This window comes from Microcebus murinus, chromosome 11 (genome assembly GCF_040939455.1).
Source record: "Microcebus murinus isolate Inina chromosome 11, M.murinus_Inina_mat1.0, whole genome shotgun sequence".
Taxonomy (NCBI): Eukaryota; Metazoa; Chordata; class Mammalia; order Primates; family Cheirogaleidae; genus Microcebus; species Microcebus murinus.
Genome location: NC_134114.1, coordinates 82,498,280 through 82,519,173, shown reverse-complemented (window position 1 = coordinate 82,519,173; position 20,894 = coordinate 82,498,280). Strand labels below are relative to the sequence as shown.

General features: G+C 39.4%; 1 protein-coding gene across 1 annotated transcript in view; it reads right to left on the bottom strand.

The window, feature by feature from the left end:
- Positions 1 to 281: 281 nt before the first annotated feature.
- Positions 282 to 20,894, bottom strand: part of MAN2A1 (mannosidase alpha class 2A member 1) — a 168,363-nt gene continuing 147,750 nt past the window's right edge. The window contains exons 20-22 of the mRNA XM_012790254.2: positions 14,288 to 14,479; positions 4,167 to 4,277; positions 282 to 3,001 (exon numbers count right to left, since the gene is read on the bottom strand). Of these exons, the coding sequence (XP_012645708.2) occupies positions 2,849 to 3,001; positions 4,167 to 4,277; positions 14,288 to 14,479 (456 nt within the window). The 3' untranslated portion in view covers positions 282 to 2,848. The remainder of the gene's footprint in view (positions 3,002 to 4,166; positions 4,278 to 14,287; positions 14,480 to 20,894) is intronic.

Here is a 20,894-nt window from a genome sequence, read left to right as displayed (position 1 = left end):
CACCTGCCCCATAAAACTACCTTTTCTAACTAGAATTGGGCGGAAGAAGAGGCAATTCATTCACGAAGGAACAAACAACAGGCTCTCACTGCTTCACCTTACCCTTTTGTTATGTTTTAATGTTACCTGCTCCCGAAATAGGATTAAGAACTACTCTAGAGGACCATGCACATGATAAGATTATCTTTTATTAGAGATCTTATATTACATATTCCCAAAAAGATATAAAATCTTCCAAGAGAAAATATCAAAACCTGTTGATTCCAAGGTGAGCAAAATGATAAAAATGAAAGCAAACGTTTTATTTCAGACAAAGGAATGTGAAAACATTTCGGCACAAATACAACAAAGATATGGGAAAACAATTATGTTTTAATAACACATTTTACAGCACTTGGTTTTAATCAGTATTTGTAGAAAACAAGGATGCTGAGTTCTTCAACACTGCAGTTACAACCTCAAATGAAAATTTCAAAGAAAAATAAAGGGGGGGAGGAAGGGGGAGAGAGAGAGAGAGAGAGAGAGAGAGAGAGAGAGAGAGAGAGAGAGAGAGAGAAAGCAATGCACTATTTGGTCAACTGAACATCTGTGATGATAAATGTAATAAAACTTAATCAAATAAATATGCCACCAAGATCACAACTGAAGTGTATGGTTTTTAGTGTATGCCAGAGACACTAAATCATTTAATCAGTTCTTGACCACAACCTAAATAAAGCATCTTCTCTTCATTTCCCTGATGACTATCCTAAAAATAACTTTAAAGAGCAGAAACTTGCTGGTTAAAGAGAATTTCTGCTTTACCTGTGAACAGCTGGTGGCAACACACACTGAATAAAACCCCAACTGACATGGGACAGATCTATCTCAAACAACCAGAAGTGGCAAAACCACTGTTATTGCATCAAGATTTTTTATTTCATCTGAACAGAATTTCCAAAATGATTAAGCATACCCACTTAACCACAGAACACAGTGAACTCCCAGAGGAAGGTTTTACACTTAAGATGCAGTGAAAATACTGATCTTATTCCCGGGATTTGCTTCTGGCAACTCTAACATCTGTAGATGTCCACAAAAAGGAAGTATTATCTCCTTTTCTAGTTGTTTATTCCCAAAAATGAGGAAGGAAGCTTACAGTACATAATTATTGCATGAAATCACCCCCTTGTAATATCTCTATCAACAATGGTATTATTTCCATAATTATTAAAGGCAAAGGAGTTTATGAATTTAAACATAATAATTTTAGGAGCTGCATCTTGAGTAAAAATCCAGATGATAATCGATTTATATAGTGAAAAAAATTATTCTAATTTCGCTATAAAAATGTTGGGATAAGAGGTAAAATGGAAATTTAAAGTCACATAACACTAAATCTCTTAATTTAACTCAAAGAGAATCTTCAAAACTATACCTACTCAGACTCCTTTCTACATTGAAACTGAATAGTTTAAATGTTGCTATTATTTTAATATTAAGGAGACAATGATTCCAAATAAACTTTATTAAAAGTATTATAATGGCACATGGGCTTAGAACTTCACTTTGAGGCTAGCACATGTAAAAACTTGGAATTAACAAACAAATTCTTTAATAAGATAAATCTTGATGAGCTACAAAAAAGTGGGTTTCAAAACAGGGTCTATTTTTAAAGCATTCTCTTTTAATAGTTAACTACTGTGAAATGGAAACAGTATCTGGATTTTGCATGTTACAAAATCTTTGCTTCAAGTTGCAGTTTCCTTGGCAGCAGCATATTTTAATTAACAATATTTTTCTTCCTTGTTTTGTTTTCTGACATCTCAGTACATTCAAATAGTCAAAATGTTTAGAGTAACATCACCACAAATTTAATGAAACAGATCAGAATGTGGCCAGCATTGTCAGGCAAAAATTACATAATTTATGTGTTATAGAAAATACTCACCCAGTCCCCAACCCCCCAAAATCCCCCCTTCCCCAAACAGTAATATGGACACTAAAAGGTTTAACAAGACTTATAAAAAAATAAGGCACATTTATTTTGATATGGTAATTTTAAAATAGAAAACCCCATCTCAGAACACCTGTATTCAAATGAGCTGTGTAAAAAGATACCTTGTGGTACCTAAAATAGGTTTACGGTACCTATGGAATTGCTTCTTCTATTTTAGTGACAATGGAATAAATTGCACCTATCCCACATTGTCAAGTATTGAAAATATGCCTCTTTTTCTACTGCTGAATGATTTAAAATCAGATATTTCTGGAAATACTTACAAAGGGTGGGAAGGGCAGGGAAAGGTTAAGACGTTCATTAGAAAAAGGTGTGAAAAACAACTATGTTTACCATAAGGGTTGATCGATTGCACTTTTCCACTTATTTCAACACATTTTTCTAACTTGTATGAATGATTGCAACCATTTTGGCCATTAGCTATTACTCACCAGTATTTTATTCCATTTCAGTCAAATGGGTATTTCTGTAAAACTAACAAAGGATCAGCAACATAAATACTTACAAGAATCTCTTCACAACCCCCAACATGGACAATTAGTTAGCATTAAACCTGAGATACAATCAGTTGAGAGGTTGTTTTTAAATATTTCTTCATTTGTTGCATCAATTCATACTGATGATGTTAGTTCATGGGAGGAACTTAAAAAAAAAAAAAAAGAAACCTGGTTGATAGCATGGCTTTTTTTTTTTTTTCCATACTGTACTGGTTAAAAAAAAAAAAAAAAAATCACAGAATTTATGTTCTCACAGTAGCCAGAAGCTAAAATAATGTGCTTCTTTATTGCACGTCAAATCAAGAAACATATAAAAAGCCAACGATTCCCGATCCAAATGTGAAAGTCAGGTTCACCTCAACCGGATTCGAAATGTGCTGATTTCCATGGGACTCAAGGTGATCTCGCTTATATTTTGGGCGTCTGGAGGTGAATGCATCAAGGATAATGAGGACGGTGTGAGACTTTCAACAGTAAACTTGTTAAAAAGTTTCTGTACCAACATCTAAAAATTAAATGATAAAAGATATGCATATTTAGATCAACTTTGAAGAAACATTAGTAGCACATCTGAAAGAATAAAACAGTATGTTGAAGTTTACTTTTACGGAAAAATAAGGAGGGGATTAAATATACACGTGTACGTGCTTGAACACACAGATGATCCCTGGGAGGAAACAGGAAACTGGTAATGGTCAAGGGCAACCTGTTCTGCACCCCTTTCCGTACTGCTTGGAAATTTTATCATGCCCAAGGGGCTACTATTTCAATAAAAGAAAGGACCTCTATGGGTCAAGAAGCTTTAAAAACATCCTTATGCTCTTTCAGTCAATATTAATCCACAACAATGGTGGTTCTCTACCATTTCTTCCTGGTCCAACAAAGTTGAGAGATAGGATTCAGGCGCATGACAAGGAAGGCTCATTATGTTGGGTCCTAGGCTACAAGGTGGACAGGTCATTTGGAAAATACTTCCCTCATCCCTGGCATGTTATCTAATATGTCTCTCTGAATCGTGTCACCCCCTTAAGACTGAATGCCTTGAAAGAGATCAAAAATAAGCAGGCAGCAGGCAGTGTTCACACTGAGCATCTGTTTGGCCTGCCCAGTGTTGACTCATCAGCGAATCTGGATTAATCAGAAGACCTAGACCTACATTTATTTCCCAAGGGAAAACAACTGATTGGAGCCAAGTCCAGCTGCCTTTTGGGCTGCAGTCGATTATCCCATTGACGACCATCTCCATGCTTCCTCATTGCCAACTCCATGAGGTTCAGTTATTAAAAACTTGCCTTACCCTCTGTTGGACGTGGGTTTACCCTCGCTGAACTAGATGGCATGTGAGCATGTGCAGTCTGGGGCAGGAGGAAATGGGGGAGTGGGAAGAAGATACTTTGTAGGTTGGAAATGGAAAGCCTAGGAAATCTCAAGAGCATTGCCTTCAAAGATGCATGGCTTCTGGCTACACATTTTGCTGCTGACAAGGAGAGGAGACTGAGGGTTGAGAAAATGCTTTCTTAAGATGGAGAGATTCAAGCTAACTTACAGACTGATGGGCATGAATCAGTTAAAGAGGCAGTGATATAAGATCTTATTGCCAGGATTGTTTATGAAAAGTGAGGATTTCAAAGCACACTAACTCGAACAGCAAAAATAACCTTTCAACTTACCTTTCCCTGAGTAGTAGGACAAAGTAGTCCTGTGTCTTTGCTAGTGAATCTGCAATCGAACCCTTTCCTGTGGAGGATCAAGGCTGCCTCATCCGAATACCCATCGCCCACCTGCGAATGAACAGGCCACCAAGGCACCATAGAGATGTTAAAGCAAATAGTTACGGCATTTCACACACCACTGCCTTGAGGGCAGCATCCAAAAGCACATTTATTTAGCAACAAAGTCAGGCAAATTTGTTTCCCCTCAGGTCCATACTCACTGGGCCACCTTCTACACACCTCCCCTACATGCACTGAGCCACGTGAGACTATGTCCCAAGGTTACTTGTTAAGCAGCTTCATGCCTTGGTTTCCCCCAGAGTCCCTGAAGACTTAGATTTCCTTTTGGCCACATATTATGTACTGTTTTATCGAAGTTTCTTCCAATAAAGCATTTCATTTTTATTTTTTATTTTTTTAACATACACATAAATTAAATAAAGTATACCTGAATTTAAGTCCTCATCTGCTCACTGGATGATACACCATCTATCTTAAAACCGAAACATGCTTCTTCATTGAATACTAATTTGTGCTAATTGCATAAACATTCTTAATCTTTAATGTATTGGTTCATTATTTTTATACAAGAGACATTTAAATTAAATTAGTTATGCTTTTCACTTGCCAGGCCAGCTCATATTTATTAGCTTGATGTATCATTTAAATTCACATTACAGAAGCTATTGTTTATGGGCAGGCAAAAAGAAAAATACTAAACATAACAAGTCAGCTATGGGGAATCAGTATATATTTTCTTGGAATAAAATTTCTCACATCCATTTACATAACAATGTCAAGAATGGTGCAAGTCTTTGAATATTTTAAATTATAATTATCTTAATAAATTTTATGTTTCCTAAAGTGGGGAAGCCATTTATAAAAATAAGCAAAATGAATTAAAAATCCTTAGAAAAGTGAAGAATTGTATAGTTACACAATGTGCTGCTCAGCGCTGACACGGTGATATAAATGATTCCTTTCTCTATTCCCTGGCCACAGACATGAATATCCAATCTCTTGATCATCCTCACTAGGGGATAAGATTTTTTAATGTGCTTTAGAGACACCTTTCCTGAATAGCTGCCAGCAACTCCACCACTGATTTGATTTTAATATGCCTGAACAGTTTAAAGCTGTCCTCACCTCAGATTCTTGGCTGGAATAACCTATGTTACGATGTTTCACACTGGTATTTTGCAGTGGTACTGCTAAGATTTTGTTTGAAAGGAGAGACAAAAAGTCATTTAAGGAATTCACAGGACCCCATGATATGCACGGTAGGTTTAAAGCATCTGATAAAAATTTCAAATGAAATTTCTATAAATTTCACACCCCCCCTCCCATATAGTGCAAAAAAAAAATAGCACATAAGAACATCCTTCACTTACTATATACAAAACATCTCTGGAAGAACAACAAAGAGAATTCTATCATATGCCAATTGTGAAACCTCAGGATGGCCATTTATTCTTCCTAAGTTTCCTTGACTGTAAACTGGAGCTGATGCTTGTGTACTTCCTTCATGGAGTCACCTTGTGGATCGCCGTGTTGACAATACTACGTACGCTAGCCGCACACAGCCGTGTGGGGCAGAACGAGTTAGCCCAGGAGATGTAGACGTGAGTGGTTCGGAGCCTGGGGGAGGAGTCAGCTCAAGGGCTGGATCCCTGCTCTGCAACTTACCAGCTGAAGATTTTTATAGCAAGACCACATTTTCCTTTTCCATAAAATGGAGATGAAGTGAAATAACAACACAAGGACTTGGCACAGTGTCTGGCACATAGGAAGCCCTTAGCATGTTAGTTATTATTATCATTTCTATCAATGTAACCCGTCAAATAAATGTTGGTGATTATTTTTATAAGTTACAAGTTAATCAATGCTCTCATTTAACTTATTATTCATAAATATCTTTTATTGACGTTAAAACTTTGTAGCCAAAGAATCAGGAAACTCCCAAATTACATGTCTACAGTTGTATGTCAAAATCATAATAATGTCCCTAATCAGATTCACAGATTAGATGGTCTCTTAATTAGACTTTTTTGGAAGCATGTATCAGTATTAACCTAAAGCATTTAGCCATTTTAATTCATTGGACCATCCTTAAAAACCACTCGATAGCAGGCATTGTTAAAATTCTTGCAACATGTTTGCTCTTAGAATAATGAATTCATGAGGCTTTTAGCAACTGAAGAAGACAAAAAACTGGGAAGGAAAACACCTTTGGGATTCTACCTTTGGATTCTACAAGTGATTTAAACCAACAATACAAAAGTAGAGATAAAAAAAAGTCATAAAAAGTAACTTTTGCTGATAGAAAAAGTTATACTTTCTCTCAAAACTAAAACTATATCACTATTGTAAGGACTAAGTGAAATAGCAATCATCTTGTCCAAGTTTTGAAAAATCAAATATTCATGAAAGTATCAGTTTTCAAGCAAAAATACCTGAGGCAAAGCAGCAGTTTTTCAGTTTCGAAGTCTGTCTAGACATTTTATTTCCAAAAAAACTGTTTTTCAAAATAGAGAAACTGTGAATTTAGCTTGAATATGCAGGAAAACAGATACTTTCAAGCAGTCCCACTGTATGCTCCAGGAGAGCAAACAGCTTTTGGAATGTTTTTACATTCATTAATGCATTAGTAATATTTGGACCCCATAAAAAGGAGACGAGGGTGTGGGGAAGAAAATTTACAATTTTTGAAATTGTACCCAGCTCTATGTTAGGTAACTGTCTTTGTTAAACACACTAGAGCACATTTGAGGCCGGATCACCGAAGTAAGGCTGGGATGTTCAAAAGCTACAGGCAGGAAATCCACGGCAAAGCTTATTCCAGGAGGCAAAACCAACACCCAGCTCGTAGACTAAGCTGGGCCTGTGAGGTTTTCCCAGCAACTCAGCAGAGTTTGGGGGAAGATGACTTGGTTTGCAGAATGAAGCCAGGAAGATAAAGCTGGATCAGGGAAAGGTTTGGTTGCACCATGAACCATTTATGTGACTCCGAGTAAATCACTTAATCTCTGTAAATTCTATGAAATAGGTTAGACTCATAAAGAGTCCCTTTGAGGATCCAGGGCGAACCACAGTGATAATAACTGTAATTGCCAATACTTGCCAAGCACTTGCTGTGTGCCGGATCCGGAGCAGAATGCTTTTCACTTATTAACCCATTTTGTCTCACAACCACCTTTGAAATAGTTGAGTACACAAGTTTCTATTAACATATGTAAATGGGCAGGTAAGTCCCTATCACAAGGCATTCTCTCTTACATTCAAACAGCAATTATTACTAGGTACCCTGCATTTGCCCTTCATGATCTTTTCCCTCCAATGGTTGGTGTAGCCTTCTGTGGGTGGCCCGTTATTATTCAGTACACAAGAGAAAAATAGACAGTGCATTCCCAAACATTTTCAGCACTGTCCTTTCCTTCCTGTCCCCATGCAAGAGGCAGTACAGGGCTCTAAGGAAGGATCTGGAGTCAGCTGCACTTACACGAGAGGCCCCTGCTTAGGAGCTAAAAGCCTTGGGAAGTTACCCACCATCGCTAGGCCAGTGAGTTTCCTCTTCTGCAAGATGGAATAAAGACACAGTCTGCCTTCTTGGTGTTGTGACAGCTTTAAATAAGGCTCACATACAGCACTTGGCATGTCTGGCATATAGACAGTTTTTAGGTATATTGTTTTCAAAAAAATTGAAAGAATTATGAATAAAGTATATTCGGAATCTAAGTCAAAGTGAAGAAGACTTACTCTAGCAATAAACTGCAACCTTCTCCAATTTATAAAAATAGTGCCGCTGTTTTTACTTCATTATTAGTAACAATCACACTGCTCATGACTGAACTATCATAGTTGAGAACCTTTACTAGTCACGCACATGTAGGGTTTACACGTCCCCCAAAATAAGACCTACCCATAAAATAAGCCCTAGCAGGATTTCTAAGCATTTGCGCATTATAAGCCCTACCCCGAAAATAAGACAGTGATGGGCGTGGCTACGCAGCGCATCTGCACAACCCATGCATTTTGTCTCGAAGCGGTAAAGAAGACGAGCAGCCCTTCTCATCTGCCCCATGAGAGCTCTATTGCTCAACATGAGAGAGTGGGGCCAATGGTTCTAAAGGAAATAGAGTCGCAAGAAATTCAGGCTGGAATTCAGGGTTTGGAGATTTATGATGATGTTCCAGAAGAGGACGACTTAACTATATTTGAATAAATGTAGATTGTTGTATTGTACTTAAAAAAAAAATAACACATCACCTGAAAATAAGCCCGAGGGTGTCTTCTTGAGGAAAACTAAATATAAGACCCTGTCTTATTTTCAGGGAAACACGGTACTACACGTCAGACACTGTTCTAAGTACTTCACAAACATTGTCTCCAATCCTCAGAACATCCTTTAAGGTAGTTACTATCATCATCTCCAGGCTACTAATGAGGAAATTAGGACTCCAAAGTCTGGGCTTTTACCAGCTTCCTTCTCCTGCCTTTGTCTAGCTATGAATCGGTGCTCATAGATACCTAGTCAGGAGAGAAATGATAAGGATTATTTTTGGTGTAACATAACAAAATGCTGTAAACTAAAGGAGATAACCCTCCCTGCTTTAAAGCTTGGAAAATGAGTATTTGGCTGATAGTTCCAGCAGAGCTAAAACCACAACTTATCAAAAAATATATCAGTTCGGAAAGCAAGGTTTGGAAATTTTAATTTCTATCCATCTGCCACCTACCCACCCATCCATTTGTCCCGTTTCAAACAGAATTTAAAGCCACTCTGAAAATTACACATGCACATGACAATCTCTTCTAAGGAAAGGAATAAGTAAATATTCCTCTACTGAAGTGGATGAGAACTTAAGATGTGAGAATTATGGTATTCCTTTCACATAACTAAAGAAACTTGATTTGGTCATTGATAACATAAGGGTCACAAATCAGTAAACTTTTGGAACTGCAGTAAATATCATAGGTGCACCTACCCACTGTTAGAGGGGTATAGAGGGAATAGAGGGGCTGTAACTTTGACCAGAGTCTGTGTGTGACCCCACCCTCCTCACGGTATTTCTAAGGTGCACATGGCTTAAGGCACAGCTACACACTTGGTAGGAAAATGCCAATCCACTCAAACTCTTTGAAAATGCCTACTTACATGCATTCTGGCAGCTAGAAAGGTTAGAAAATTGCACACTTCATTGTAAGTCCAGAGACAGGAAATAACTAGTAGAAATTCATTTTCCAAGGCACTCATTAAAATGTCCAATAATAACTATCCTGTTTTGATCAACAAGATGACAGAAAGAAAGGCGAGGTGAATGTTGTTTTTAGATATGTACAACAAAGGAAATTTTTTTCCTACAATTTTCACCTTTCCAGAAGCTTGGGAGATCAATAAAGCACCAATCAATTCTGATAAGAAAGGCAAAATAAAGCAAAACCTTAAACCGCCTTGTATAAGAAAAGAAGGGGCGGCATAAACAAATAAGGAGAGAAAATCTTACTCTGTAAGTGGGGCTGATGTTGAAATGACTGGTTAACTATTTGCAAGAAACCATTAAACACAAATCAAAATGAACCCCAGAGAAAAGAAAAGAGTTAAATGTGTTATATACATGCAAATTAAATGAAAATATCTGAATATAAAAGCTGCGGAAGTAATCTGAAAAAAGGAGAAAAATGAATGACATATCACTTTTTCAAGGCAGAATGGCTCCATGAAGGCTAGCGGGAAGGCTTAATTAAGGCTCCTCTTTGTCTCTCTCTTCCAGATGACCCTGAGGCTCCAGGCTCAGAACCCTGACCCAGGAGGGGTCTCCTCCTGTGAGATTCCCCCAGCGTCCTCTCTCCCCTAAAAAGTAACAATTACCCTTTCCCGACAACATGGCTTTCCCACTGAGTGTACTTGAGTGGTGCTTCTGTGCCCCAGTTTTCAAACTTTTATAGAAGCTTCTTTGTACCATCTCAAGCTCTTGATAGCGTAGGGAAAGAGAGTGATCAAGAGAAGAGAGTCGGGGGACAGGCCTACAGCAGGGGAACAGTAAATTCCCAGATAGCGGCTGGAACGGGCAAGGCAGCATCTGATTACCCATATAGGGCATATAATCCCTTTCCGAAAACTGGCATAATGTAGAAAAGCAACATATATCTACATAAAAACATACACTCGCCCACTGATACAAAACAATTGCTGAAAAATTAGACTTTCAGGGACTTAGTAACCTTAAAAAGTCAAATGCTACCCTCTGAGGCCACACACAGGACTCAGAAGCCCTGGCCCTGGGTCTGATTCTGCCATCTACCTGTGGGTAGTTTTATTTTTATGATTTATTCCCTTGTCCTCACCTTCCCAATTTAGGAAATGGAGATAATTTAGAAATGTCACCAATTTCATGAGAAGAGTTTTTAAAAAATTATTAATTCCTAGGCTCTACTCCCTAGCCCTTGAGAATCAGGATCTCAGAAATGGGGAAATTCGGGAAAGTCTCTGTTTTTAAAATCTCGCTTGCATGATGTGGACACAGTGAAGATGGGTAGCTGGGACCACCACTGACCCACCTCAGTGGGTTATCACTCCTCCAGCCCACACCTCGCCCCCCTCACTACTCCTGAGCCCCAAACCCCTCCTCCTACGAGGAGTCCGGGAGACCAACTGAGGTTTAGAATCAAGACACATGTGCCTTTGTCATGCAAAGGTGGTGCTCAGATGCATTTCTCAACAAAAATCCTGTGGTGATTAGGAAAATGCCTACCTAGACACAGGCCAACGCAGACTCTGCTCTTGCTTGGAACCCTTGGTCTCTGTGTTAACACTGTTTCAAGGGGAAGCATGAGTTGCAATCTCCAAACAATCCATTGTTGCATGCTGGAAGCCGCCAGCACATAAAAACAGGAACACAATCCCAAAGGCTTAGGTCTGCCTTCTGCATTTACGCACTGGGTCATGGTTGTCTTTCTTTTAGTACAACCATGGAATTGCACTGGACACCTTTTAAGTAACAGCTTTCTTTGAATCAATACCCACATCGGCCCCGGCTCCCTTCGATGATTATCTTCTATTATCAGAGGTTAGCGGACAGAGAGCAATTCTTTGAAGAAGTGGTTTTGAATGAACCGATGAATCCCCTTGGATTACTAGTGGGCTTTTATATAGATATGTGCTGAGAGTCACAGGCTAACACAGGATCTGGCACCAACTGATAGGATAATATACACAACAGCCCCGCGTGTTCAGTTCTGCTGATGCGCCAGCCAGCGTGGCAGTTATCAACAGGCACTAGCACTGCAGTTCTGTTTTATCCCTCCTGGCCAAATCTGTATGTTAAACTGCTCTCTATTCTCTCTGCCAAAACCCCAGCTGGCACCAAGCTGGCATATACAGTGAGCATCATCAGGATAACGACAGCATGTTGCCCTGAGTTACCACTTTCAAAAGACTTTCCCAACACTATTTCACCTGTTTCTCATGGAAGACCCTGACGCAGGCATGCGTGACACTAGCCCCAGTTTATTTACACAGGGTGGCTGAGTCGGCCGTCACCCAGCCTGCAGGGTCGTGACAGTGGCCCACCTGTCCAAAGGTGAGAGGAGCACCGGGAAGCAGTTGCAAGGAGGCCGCACTGCAGAGGGCCTGAATGCTCAGGGTCTGAACCAATCTGGTGGGCAATGGGATTTTTAAGCTGAGAAGTGATTATACTTGTATTACAGGAAGATGGCCACTAGCAGGAAGGATGTAAGGAAGTAAGTTGCCACTAAAGAGAGGTGACATGAAAAACAAGTGCCAGCCTTGGATTACAGAAGGTCACACTCTACACTTGCTGACTCCAGTCAGCTCCAGTAGCTTCCAGAAAACAATCATATTGTGAGCAACTATGGGGGAGGAGCCATCTGGAAGCGGGGTTAAGGAATGGACAATGGCCCCTGTCCTCCCAGAAGCCCCTGGGTTTTTTAGGTTGCTAATGTCCTCTACCATCTAATACCTGAGGCCCAGAGTCTTTGGGGGCCCCTGTTTTATCCTTTTATTCTCCCTGAGCTCATGAATGGACCACAGGATACCACGAGAAGGCTATCTACTCCCAGTCTGCTCATCCCATGGACCAGAAAGTAAATCCACAAAAGATACCACCAAGATCCCAGAAAACATCTCTATCCCATTCACTCATTCACCAAATAGTGTTTGAGTTCCTTTCCTGTGCAGGTACTGTTCCAGGCAGGGGACACAGCAATGAATAAAGGGAAAGCCCACCTCCCTCGGAACAGCATTCTGACCACCTCTCCTGCCCCAGGACCTTGAACTTGCTCTGTGCCTACAGCGCTCTCCAACTGCCCTAATCAAACTTGCACCATCTTCTCAGAATCACCCTTCCCTCTTCTTCTCTTCCTTAACGCTTATTACAACGCTTATTACGTGTATTTCTCTTACTCTTTCTTCCTTAATTATTTTTCCCCTCCCACTAGAATCTAAGCCCCAGAAGGGCAGGGGCTTTTATCTGTTTTGTTCAGGACTATCTCCCTCATGCCCACAGCAGTAATAGGCATGTAGTGGGGATGAAATAAATCCTGGAAGTTCACTCACATGATAAAAAACAAACAAAAACCTTTCAACACACAGAGATATAGACACAGGCCTCTCGCCTTTGCCATTTGCTTGTATTCATTATCGCAAGCCATCTATATTTTTTCCTGCATAGCCCGGTGTAAGTTTCTTACCTTTGAATGAAATCAAAATATTCCTCTCTAAAGTACTGAGGATTGTTGAGCTCTGAAGAAGGCTAAAAACACAGGGGGATACTTTTCCCCCTTCCTCTGCTTGCTTGATGGCAGGACAGCAATACACAAAGACAAAAGGTCTTTTTCCCCTGCTCTCTGCCTCTTCTTGCCTAAGGATAGGCCCCTTAACAAGGCTTATCAGCTCAGAGACACCAAAGCCAGAAGACATGGCAGCAGACTTTACGCTTCCCATAAATTTACCTTCCCATATTTTCCTGCCTTTTGGAAGCCTGAAGATGCTCTCTTCCTTATCTTGTCTCTATAGGATATATGGCTCTTTGTTAAAATATTATTTAAGCAAGGCCCCTAATCCACTGCCTTGAGGGAGTAATACTTTTGAACTGAGGCCTCTCCCACATGATGGGTACAACATGCATTAATACGCTACTGTTGGCTCTTCTCTTGTTAATCTGACTTTTGTTTTCAGGAATACCTCAACTATAGAACCTATAAGGAAAAGAAGTGAAATTATATTTTTCTCCTCTACATCTTCTATATAAAGGTTGTAAATCCCTAAATGTCCTAATTATAGGCGTTTGGTCTCACTTCACTTGGTTTGCTTTAGTTCTTTGTTCTTAAACATTTCTCTCCTTTTATGATGTCTTTGCACATGAGCATCCTCTTCTTTTCATATTCAGGCCATTTACCATGAGATGTTTCCCACAGAATCCATAACCACTTACTATTTCCAGCTAAATGTGTGTCAATTCACAATATCAAAACACTTCTATAACACATAAGAACGATGTCAGATGTCGAATCCCTATACTTTTCAAAAAGCAATCTCTTTGATGTTAAAAATAGTTATATAGTAAAGTCTAGCTGAATTAAATTTCATACCTAGTAAAATTTTCCCACGCTTTTCCTCCAGTATTTCTTCTAAGTAGTTGTGGTGATTTTCAAGAGGAAGATACGAAAATACAAAATCTCTGACACAAAAATAATTAAACACTATGCTTTCTAGTTCTTTCACTCTTGAGAAATGCTGCCTAACAAGGGGAATTATGTGAAAAATTAGTAGGGCTGATCTTTAGGCCTGGTTCTCCCAGCTACTAATTATGTTGATATTGCCTAGCCTGCTCACAGCACAGAACTTTTCTGAGAATCAAATAAATTAGTTCAGGATAAGCTCTAAACTGTAGAGCAACAGTCAAATAAAAGGCATAAAGCTTTTGGCTAAAGGTGAAGACCTCTTAATCATTCCTCAAAGCATAGTATAGCATAAAGTATTTTTCCCCCTTCTCCTTACCCGCTTAAACCAAGTATAACTACGAACAGTAATTTTTTTATAGATACATTTTGGGATGTACCTTTGACTGTATTGTTCTCAGATTAACCAGATGAATGTCACAAGGCAAAGGAGACAGTAATGGAGAGAATTCACCCAGCAGCTCAAGGTCACGTGAGAACTTCTTTGTCATTGTAATGAGTGGATGATTCATGAAAGAAGAGGTTATGTGGCTAAGGAGAGAAGGATAACTGACAGGATGCTTTTCTTCTTCCTATCAAGAAAAAAATAAAAATGCTTGAAAGTTCAACATTTGCAGTTCTCATCATATTAATGGAATTATCTAAGAGGGTGTAAATATGAAAATATGTGAATACTTTATCATATTTCATAAACAGTCTCAGAAAAATACACAGTAGACTATCAAGTTGTAAACGATACAAGAAAATGAATAGTATCCATTTAATTCATATGTTTAAAATATCTCTTCCTCTGATTTTAAAAATTCTGAAAACACCTCCTACAAACATTTTAGGACCAGGCATAACTTTTTATGGAAACTCTCAACCTACCACAAAACTCTCAAGGTAGAAGGACTGGAACGTTCATATATCTTGTACATCATCAACTGTTATCTCCCTTCTCCCTCAGAGTTTATCCATCACATTCTCATGGTTTCATTTATACACTTAACAAGACCATAAAGGGTACGAATTAAAGCTATATTTCATAAATGTTAACAAATGAAAGGAGCTAAATGTTACCTAATAAAGACATAAAGGAACAAAACTCTCAAAATAAATCCAATTTTAAAATATAAATAACACAGGTGGTATATCCAGATCATCTGATTGTTTTCTTTAAACATCATTGCCAATTGCCAGGGTTGGGGATATACACATTAATAATACTTTAATAATAACATTAAATAATCTACCAAGGTTAGAGATACACACATGCAAGATGACATTAAACATTAATTATATCAATGACTAAGTAGAACCTTAACTAATAATGCCTAAGGAGTAAAAACAGACAGAAGGAAGAACTGAGAAGAGAAAATAACTTATACAGAAAGGTCCTTTGATCACCAGCTACATTTGAAGCAGAGTTAATTTTTTATCTTATTTTTTAAAATGACTACTTCATTGATATTTTCTGATTTTGCATCCTTTTTGTAATACAGGTCTCAAATAAAAGGCTTGGCTACTTATCTGTGTGAAAAGACAGGATTCACAGAGATATAAAGCTTAAAATTCAGAATGTCAGATTAGCATCGCACAGAAGGGTGCTAGCAAAAAGTGACTACCATCGTGCCAGCAGCTAACATTAGATGTCATTACAATTCAGACCATGGAGAGAGAGAAAAAAAATGTTTTTAAAGGAGAGGGACATTGCAATATTAAGAAACTGACCAAAAAAATTAAGTCTGAAAGAGTTACAAAAAAAGTATGCATTCTACATTCTTAAAGAAAAATTAAATAAAGCATATGAAATAATAATTCTCTAATAATAGTAAAATTTAATGCAGCTTGTAGAATAACATGAATAAAGAGGGAACATTTTCAACAAGACACTTTAAATGTACTCCGAGATCAAAGGACTTCATCATGTAGATGAGGACTGCTGACAAAATCACTTTGGAGTAATAAAAGATAAAAGATTCCAACAGAAAACACCTGCCTTATCAGATGCAGGAGGCATTAAGTCCATTCTAGGTCAAGAAACATTCAGAAAAGCTCTGGCTTTATTCTACGCTCTTGGAGGAACTCCTGGACACTCCAGTGAGTGGGTAGGACACTTCTCACCTACACCTTAGAAGAAATAATGTACATATATACCAACCCTCTGCACCCAATCAGTCCTCCTGACCCTTGGCACTTCCTAAATTAACTACACAACAGAATGACTTAGGGAACCTTTAAGAAAACATAGATTCTTGGGTTCTATCCCAAATCTATAGAATCGAAATCTCCAGACACAAGGCCCTGGGAATGCAAAGCTTAAAAGCCTCCCTAGGAGGATCTCAAGGCAGTCAGCCACACACTGCTCTGTGAACCTGTGCTGGCCACCGCCACACCAGGCATCCTCCCAACCTGCTAGAGGAAGCAGAGCTCTCCTCGGAATCAAAAGACAAAGCCTCACCCTTTAACTACTTTTGGATTAAGAAATGAAGATTCACACTCAAAGACACTGTGATGAACATCTTGTAAAAGGAAACGATGTCATAAATGGAAGCACTTCCAGAGGTGGAAAACTGTAGTTTACTGTCTTTAGCAAGATAAGAAAGAGAAGTTTATAGAAGCATGTGGTTCAGTGGCTCAAAGAGCACCCTGAACAAATAACACCGCTGGAGGCCAGCCAGCTGGGGTGGGGCAAAGTCTCACCAGGGTTCCACCATTCACTTGTACTTTCTTACCATTTTTACAGCATTGAGGTAATCAGTAAGCTATTTAACTGTTGGAGCTATAGCTATTTTAATTAACCTCCTAGAAAGGTAACCTTTTAACTGTAAGTCTTATGATAATCCCAAAGCTTACAAAACATGTTTTCTATAGGAAACTTTGTGTATTTGTTTAAGCTATAAATGAATCCTCCAGCCTTATTCTAATTAATATACTACTATAAACATTATTTAGTTTCCTGGTGGTTGGAAGGCTTCAAATTATGTAAGTCTAGCTTTCTCTCTGTAGCCTGACATTACAGAGTTTCTAGCACGTTCTGATCCAAACCACGCAAAGGTGAGATCTTCCTCCCTGGGTTCCAGCCTTTATTCCATGAGTTGGAACTTCTTGCCAAGTTCCTTGGTGCCTTTATTAAGCTCACATGAGGTATTTGATCCTTAAACATCAAAGGCTTCCACTACCTAACATCAAAACTTATTAAATTATGTAAGACAGTAAGAGACTGTTTTTAAAGTCACCTCTGTTTATTCACAGCTTGACCTGACACAGGGTGGGAACCTAATAAATCTTTGTTGAAGTAATCTATTAATTTAACAAGCACATGCAATATAAATAAATGAGACAAGAATACTATAGAGGGGAAGAGTGGGATAAAAAGACAAAAACTGAGAAGGAGAGAAAATGAAGAAAAGTATATTGAATCATGACATTTAGAGATAAATATCCTCTAGCCCAGAGTAAAGACTGGTAGTCTGTGGGCCAAATTTGTGGATGGACATGCTTCGGTAGGTCTGCAGGCTTTTAAAAAGCCAACTCTTTAAAAAAAAACAAAAAAACCTAACACGAAAAAAAGCACCCCCCCCAAAAACAGATTTTTGGTTTTTTAGCCAAGAAACTGAAAATGTGACTCAAACTAGGCAGGCATTCCTATGTGGAAATAATCAGCTGGACCTGCGTTGTGGCTAGTAGTAAGATATGTGCCCTCAAGTGCACCACAGACCCTCTGGCCACCTAACTTAAGCATTTGCCTTTAAACTTGGTCAACCTCCCTCATGCTATCACTTTCCTAAGACCTATAAGCATTTAAGTTTTTAATCTGATGTCTCTCAACTTCCTCTAGCGCGTATGTCTAAAGAACTGGTAACCAGAGGTAAAGTGACAAAACTGTGACACTTGAACACTTTGAGGGCTTCTAATTCCTGCTCAATGACTCCTTTACTCTCCCAGCAGGAGAAAGGTATGGAGAAAAGGTCAGAGAAACAAATCCTAAAGTGGTCAGTGCCTGTCTTGGTCTGTTTTCCTGTTGTTTTATGACAATATCACAGATAGGGTAATTTATAAAGAAAGGAAGTTTATTCAGCCTGTGGTCCTAGAGGCTGGGAAGTCCAAGAGCATGGCACTGGCATCTGGTGAGGACCTTCTTGCTGCATTATCTCATGGCGGGAAAACAAGAGAGTGCATGCAAGAGGTAGCTTGCTTTTTTAGCAAAGCCACTCCCATGATAACTAACCCAATTCCATGATACAGTCTCTGCTCTCATGACCCAAGTGCCTTCCAAAGGCTCCACTTCTCAACACCGCTACAATGGCAACCAAGTTTCCAACACAGGAATTTTGGGGGGACACATTCAAATCATAGCAAGGCCAAAGAGATGATTCCTATTTTCTATTTCCTTTGACCCTTGAAGATCATTAGCGTGGTCAACCTCACACTGCCATAGTTTTCCACTGGGCATCTGCATGGCTTGCAGTGACTGTCATCCAAGTCCATGTTTTCATTGACACTCTGCAGAACAAACATTATGAGGACAGGACTCACTTAAGTGAGTCCTGGACAGGCCCAGGATCATTTACATGAGGCATTACTTCTGGCAGGTTCAAGGCTTCCCCTTAAAACTCCTTCCTATCCAGGGACCTCCTTCCTATTTCACTTTCCACCATTGTTATTTTTGACATCAGAGTCTGAGTTGAAAGTAAAAACTTTCTAGAAAATTTAGGTTACGTTATATTAGGATTTCTTAACCAAATGTATTTTTAATTAATTTCACTAGAAATTAAAATGTTTTTTCTCTTCTGTAGTTCATTTTTTATTTAAAAGAAGCTATTAATTTAAGCCACAGAATCTATAGTTGAGCAAAGGAAAAATTTAACCAAGATAGGACTATAAAAACATTAGATCAAATTAAAATCAATTGCTATCCAAGGAATTTTTGAATGCAAATAAACAAATCATTTCACTTCTAAGTTGCAGCTTTATAGATCTGACATGAAAATTTTTATTGCCATAGTTAAAAGAAGTTTTGTAGATTAGTGTCAATATAGAGAGAAAATCACATAAGGCAGAAACATTTTCAGGAGGAGCAAAGAGAGTAGCTGCCAACACTCACGCAATGATTTTCCTATGCAGTTTTAGTCCTTAAAACTAAGCTATCTTGTCAGTAATTGATTTAAGCCAGGAGTCTTAAGAACTGGCATAAATCTCGACATCTAAAATGGATACTAATTCTTTTTTCTAAAAGATTCTAAATACTGGAAGAATTCTTTGCTTTAATTATCTGTTGCCATTTCATTCAATCAACTAGTATTTTATTTACAGAATATTTACTATAGGCAAGGAGGCCCTGTGGGACGCATGAAAATGAAGGCGACAAGTCCCTGGAATCTAGCAGGGGGAATAGAACATGTACATGAAGACTAGGCAGTAAGCAGAAATTGCAATACATACAGTGGCACAATGTGCTGTAACAGTTCATTCATCTGTGCATCTGTGTATTCATTCACCCGACATATATTAGGTGCTTGTTCTTCTAGTAAGCAGAGAAAGACATAGTTCCCACTCTCCAAAGGTGGGGAAAAGGTAATGATCAAATAATCACATATACACATGAAGGCGAGATGCACAGTTTGGACAGAGCACAGGAGAAGATCATTTGACCTGGTGCAGAAGCAGCTGAGGAATTAAGCACGAACCCAAAGAGTCTCTGGGGCAGAATGGGTGACAGGCCCCGTGCAAAGGTGCCGTGGGGATGAGGGCATGGAAAGTACTTAGGACTTAAAGAAAACCCGTGGGCTAGAGCAGACATAGAAAGAGGCATGCAGGATGCCCTGGGGACAGGCAGGGTCTTTATCTTGAGAGGCTATATACGCCATGGTAAGAATTTCCAGTTTCATACTGACAGCAAGGAGAAGACATCAGAGGGGATTCGCAGAGGCAATAAGGTTAGATTCGTTTTGGAAAAAAAAAAAAAAAAACACAAGAAAACAAAAAACACTCTGCCTACCGTGATAAGAACAGATACAGCAGAAAGAAGAGAGCAGAGTGGATGTGCATAGAAATACACAATGTCAGGTTGAATTAAGCTGGTAGAAGTAAAGAAGTTACAGATTTGAAATATTTAGGGGACAGACAAGAACTGGGATCACTCTTTTGAGAAAAGGGCTGGTGGGGAGAAGTGCCCACCAGGGAGGACTCCTGGGTGTCCAGCCCGGCACCGGATGGACGGCAGTGCCCACCAGTGAGAGAGGGAACACTGGAAGAGGGCCAGTGGGGAAGGGAGATGGTGAGAGTGATTTTGGATATGTCAAGCCTGGGTGGCCTTATAAACAGGAATATCAGGAAGCAACTAGATAGGCGAGCCTGGAGGTCAGAGGTGAGACTAAGCTGGGGATATGCATTAGTGGGTTCCGTCTGTGTGGAGGTGGTAGCCAAAACCACAGGAGTAGAGAAGAGTGCCAAGGGTCAGCACATAAGATGAGAAAAGGAGGCGGCTGGAAAACAAGCAAGCCTTGGAGGAACCACTACTGAGTGGCTGAGTAATGAACTAACAGAGAGACAGAGAAAGAACTGCCTGCCGAGAGGTAGGAGGAAAACCAAGCAAGCATGGCACCAGGGAAGCCCAGGCGAGGCAGTATTTTAAGAGGCGACAATGGTTGGTGTCAAATGCTGCTGCTGACAGGTGAAGTAAGATGATGACAGAAAACATCCACTGGATCTAGCGACGACACGACAAGAGCTCTCTCAGAGTACGCTGGAGGCAGAAGCCAGATAACAAATTGAGTGTGAGAAGGAAGCGGTAAGTTGAACTGGCCTCATAAACCCTGGTTCGACTGGGTTGGAGAGAGAGGACAGTGGCACAGTGGGGATGGGAATGAGAGTCTGAGGGAGGGCTGCTTCTGTTTTTATTTTAGCAGGAAAAAAAAACAGTGCTCAAAAGCCAACAGAAAGGATTTCCTGGGGAAGGGCTGGCAATGAAGGGAAGAGAAGAGAGGATGCATGGTAAAAGGA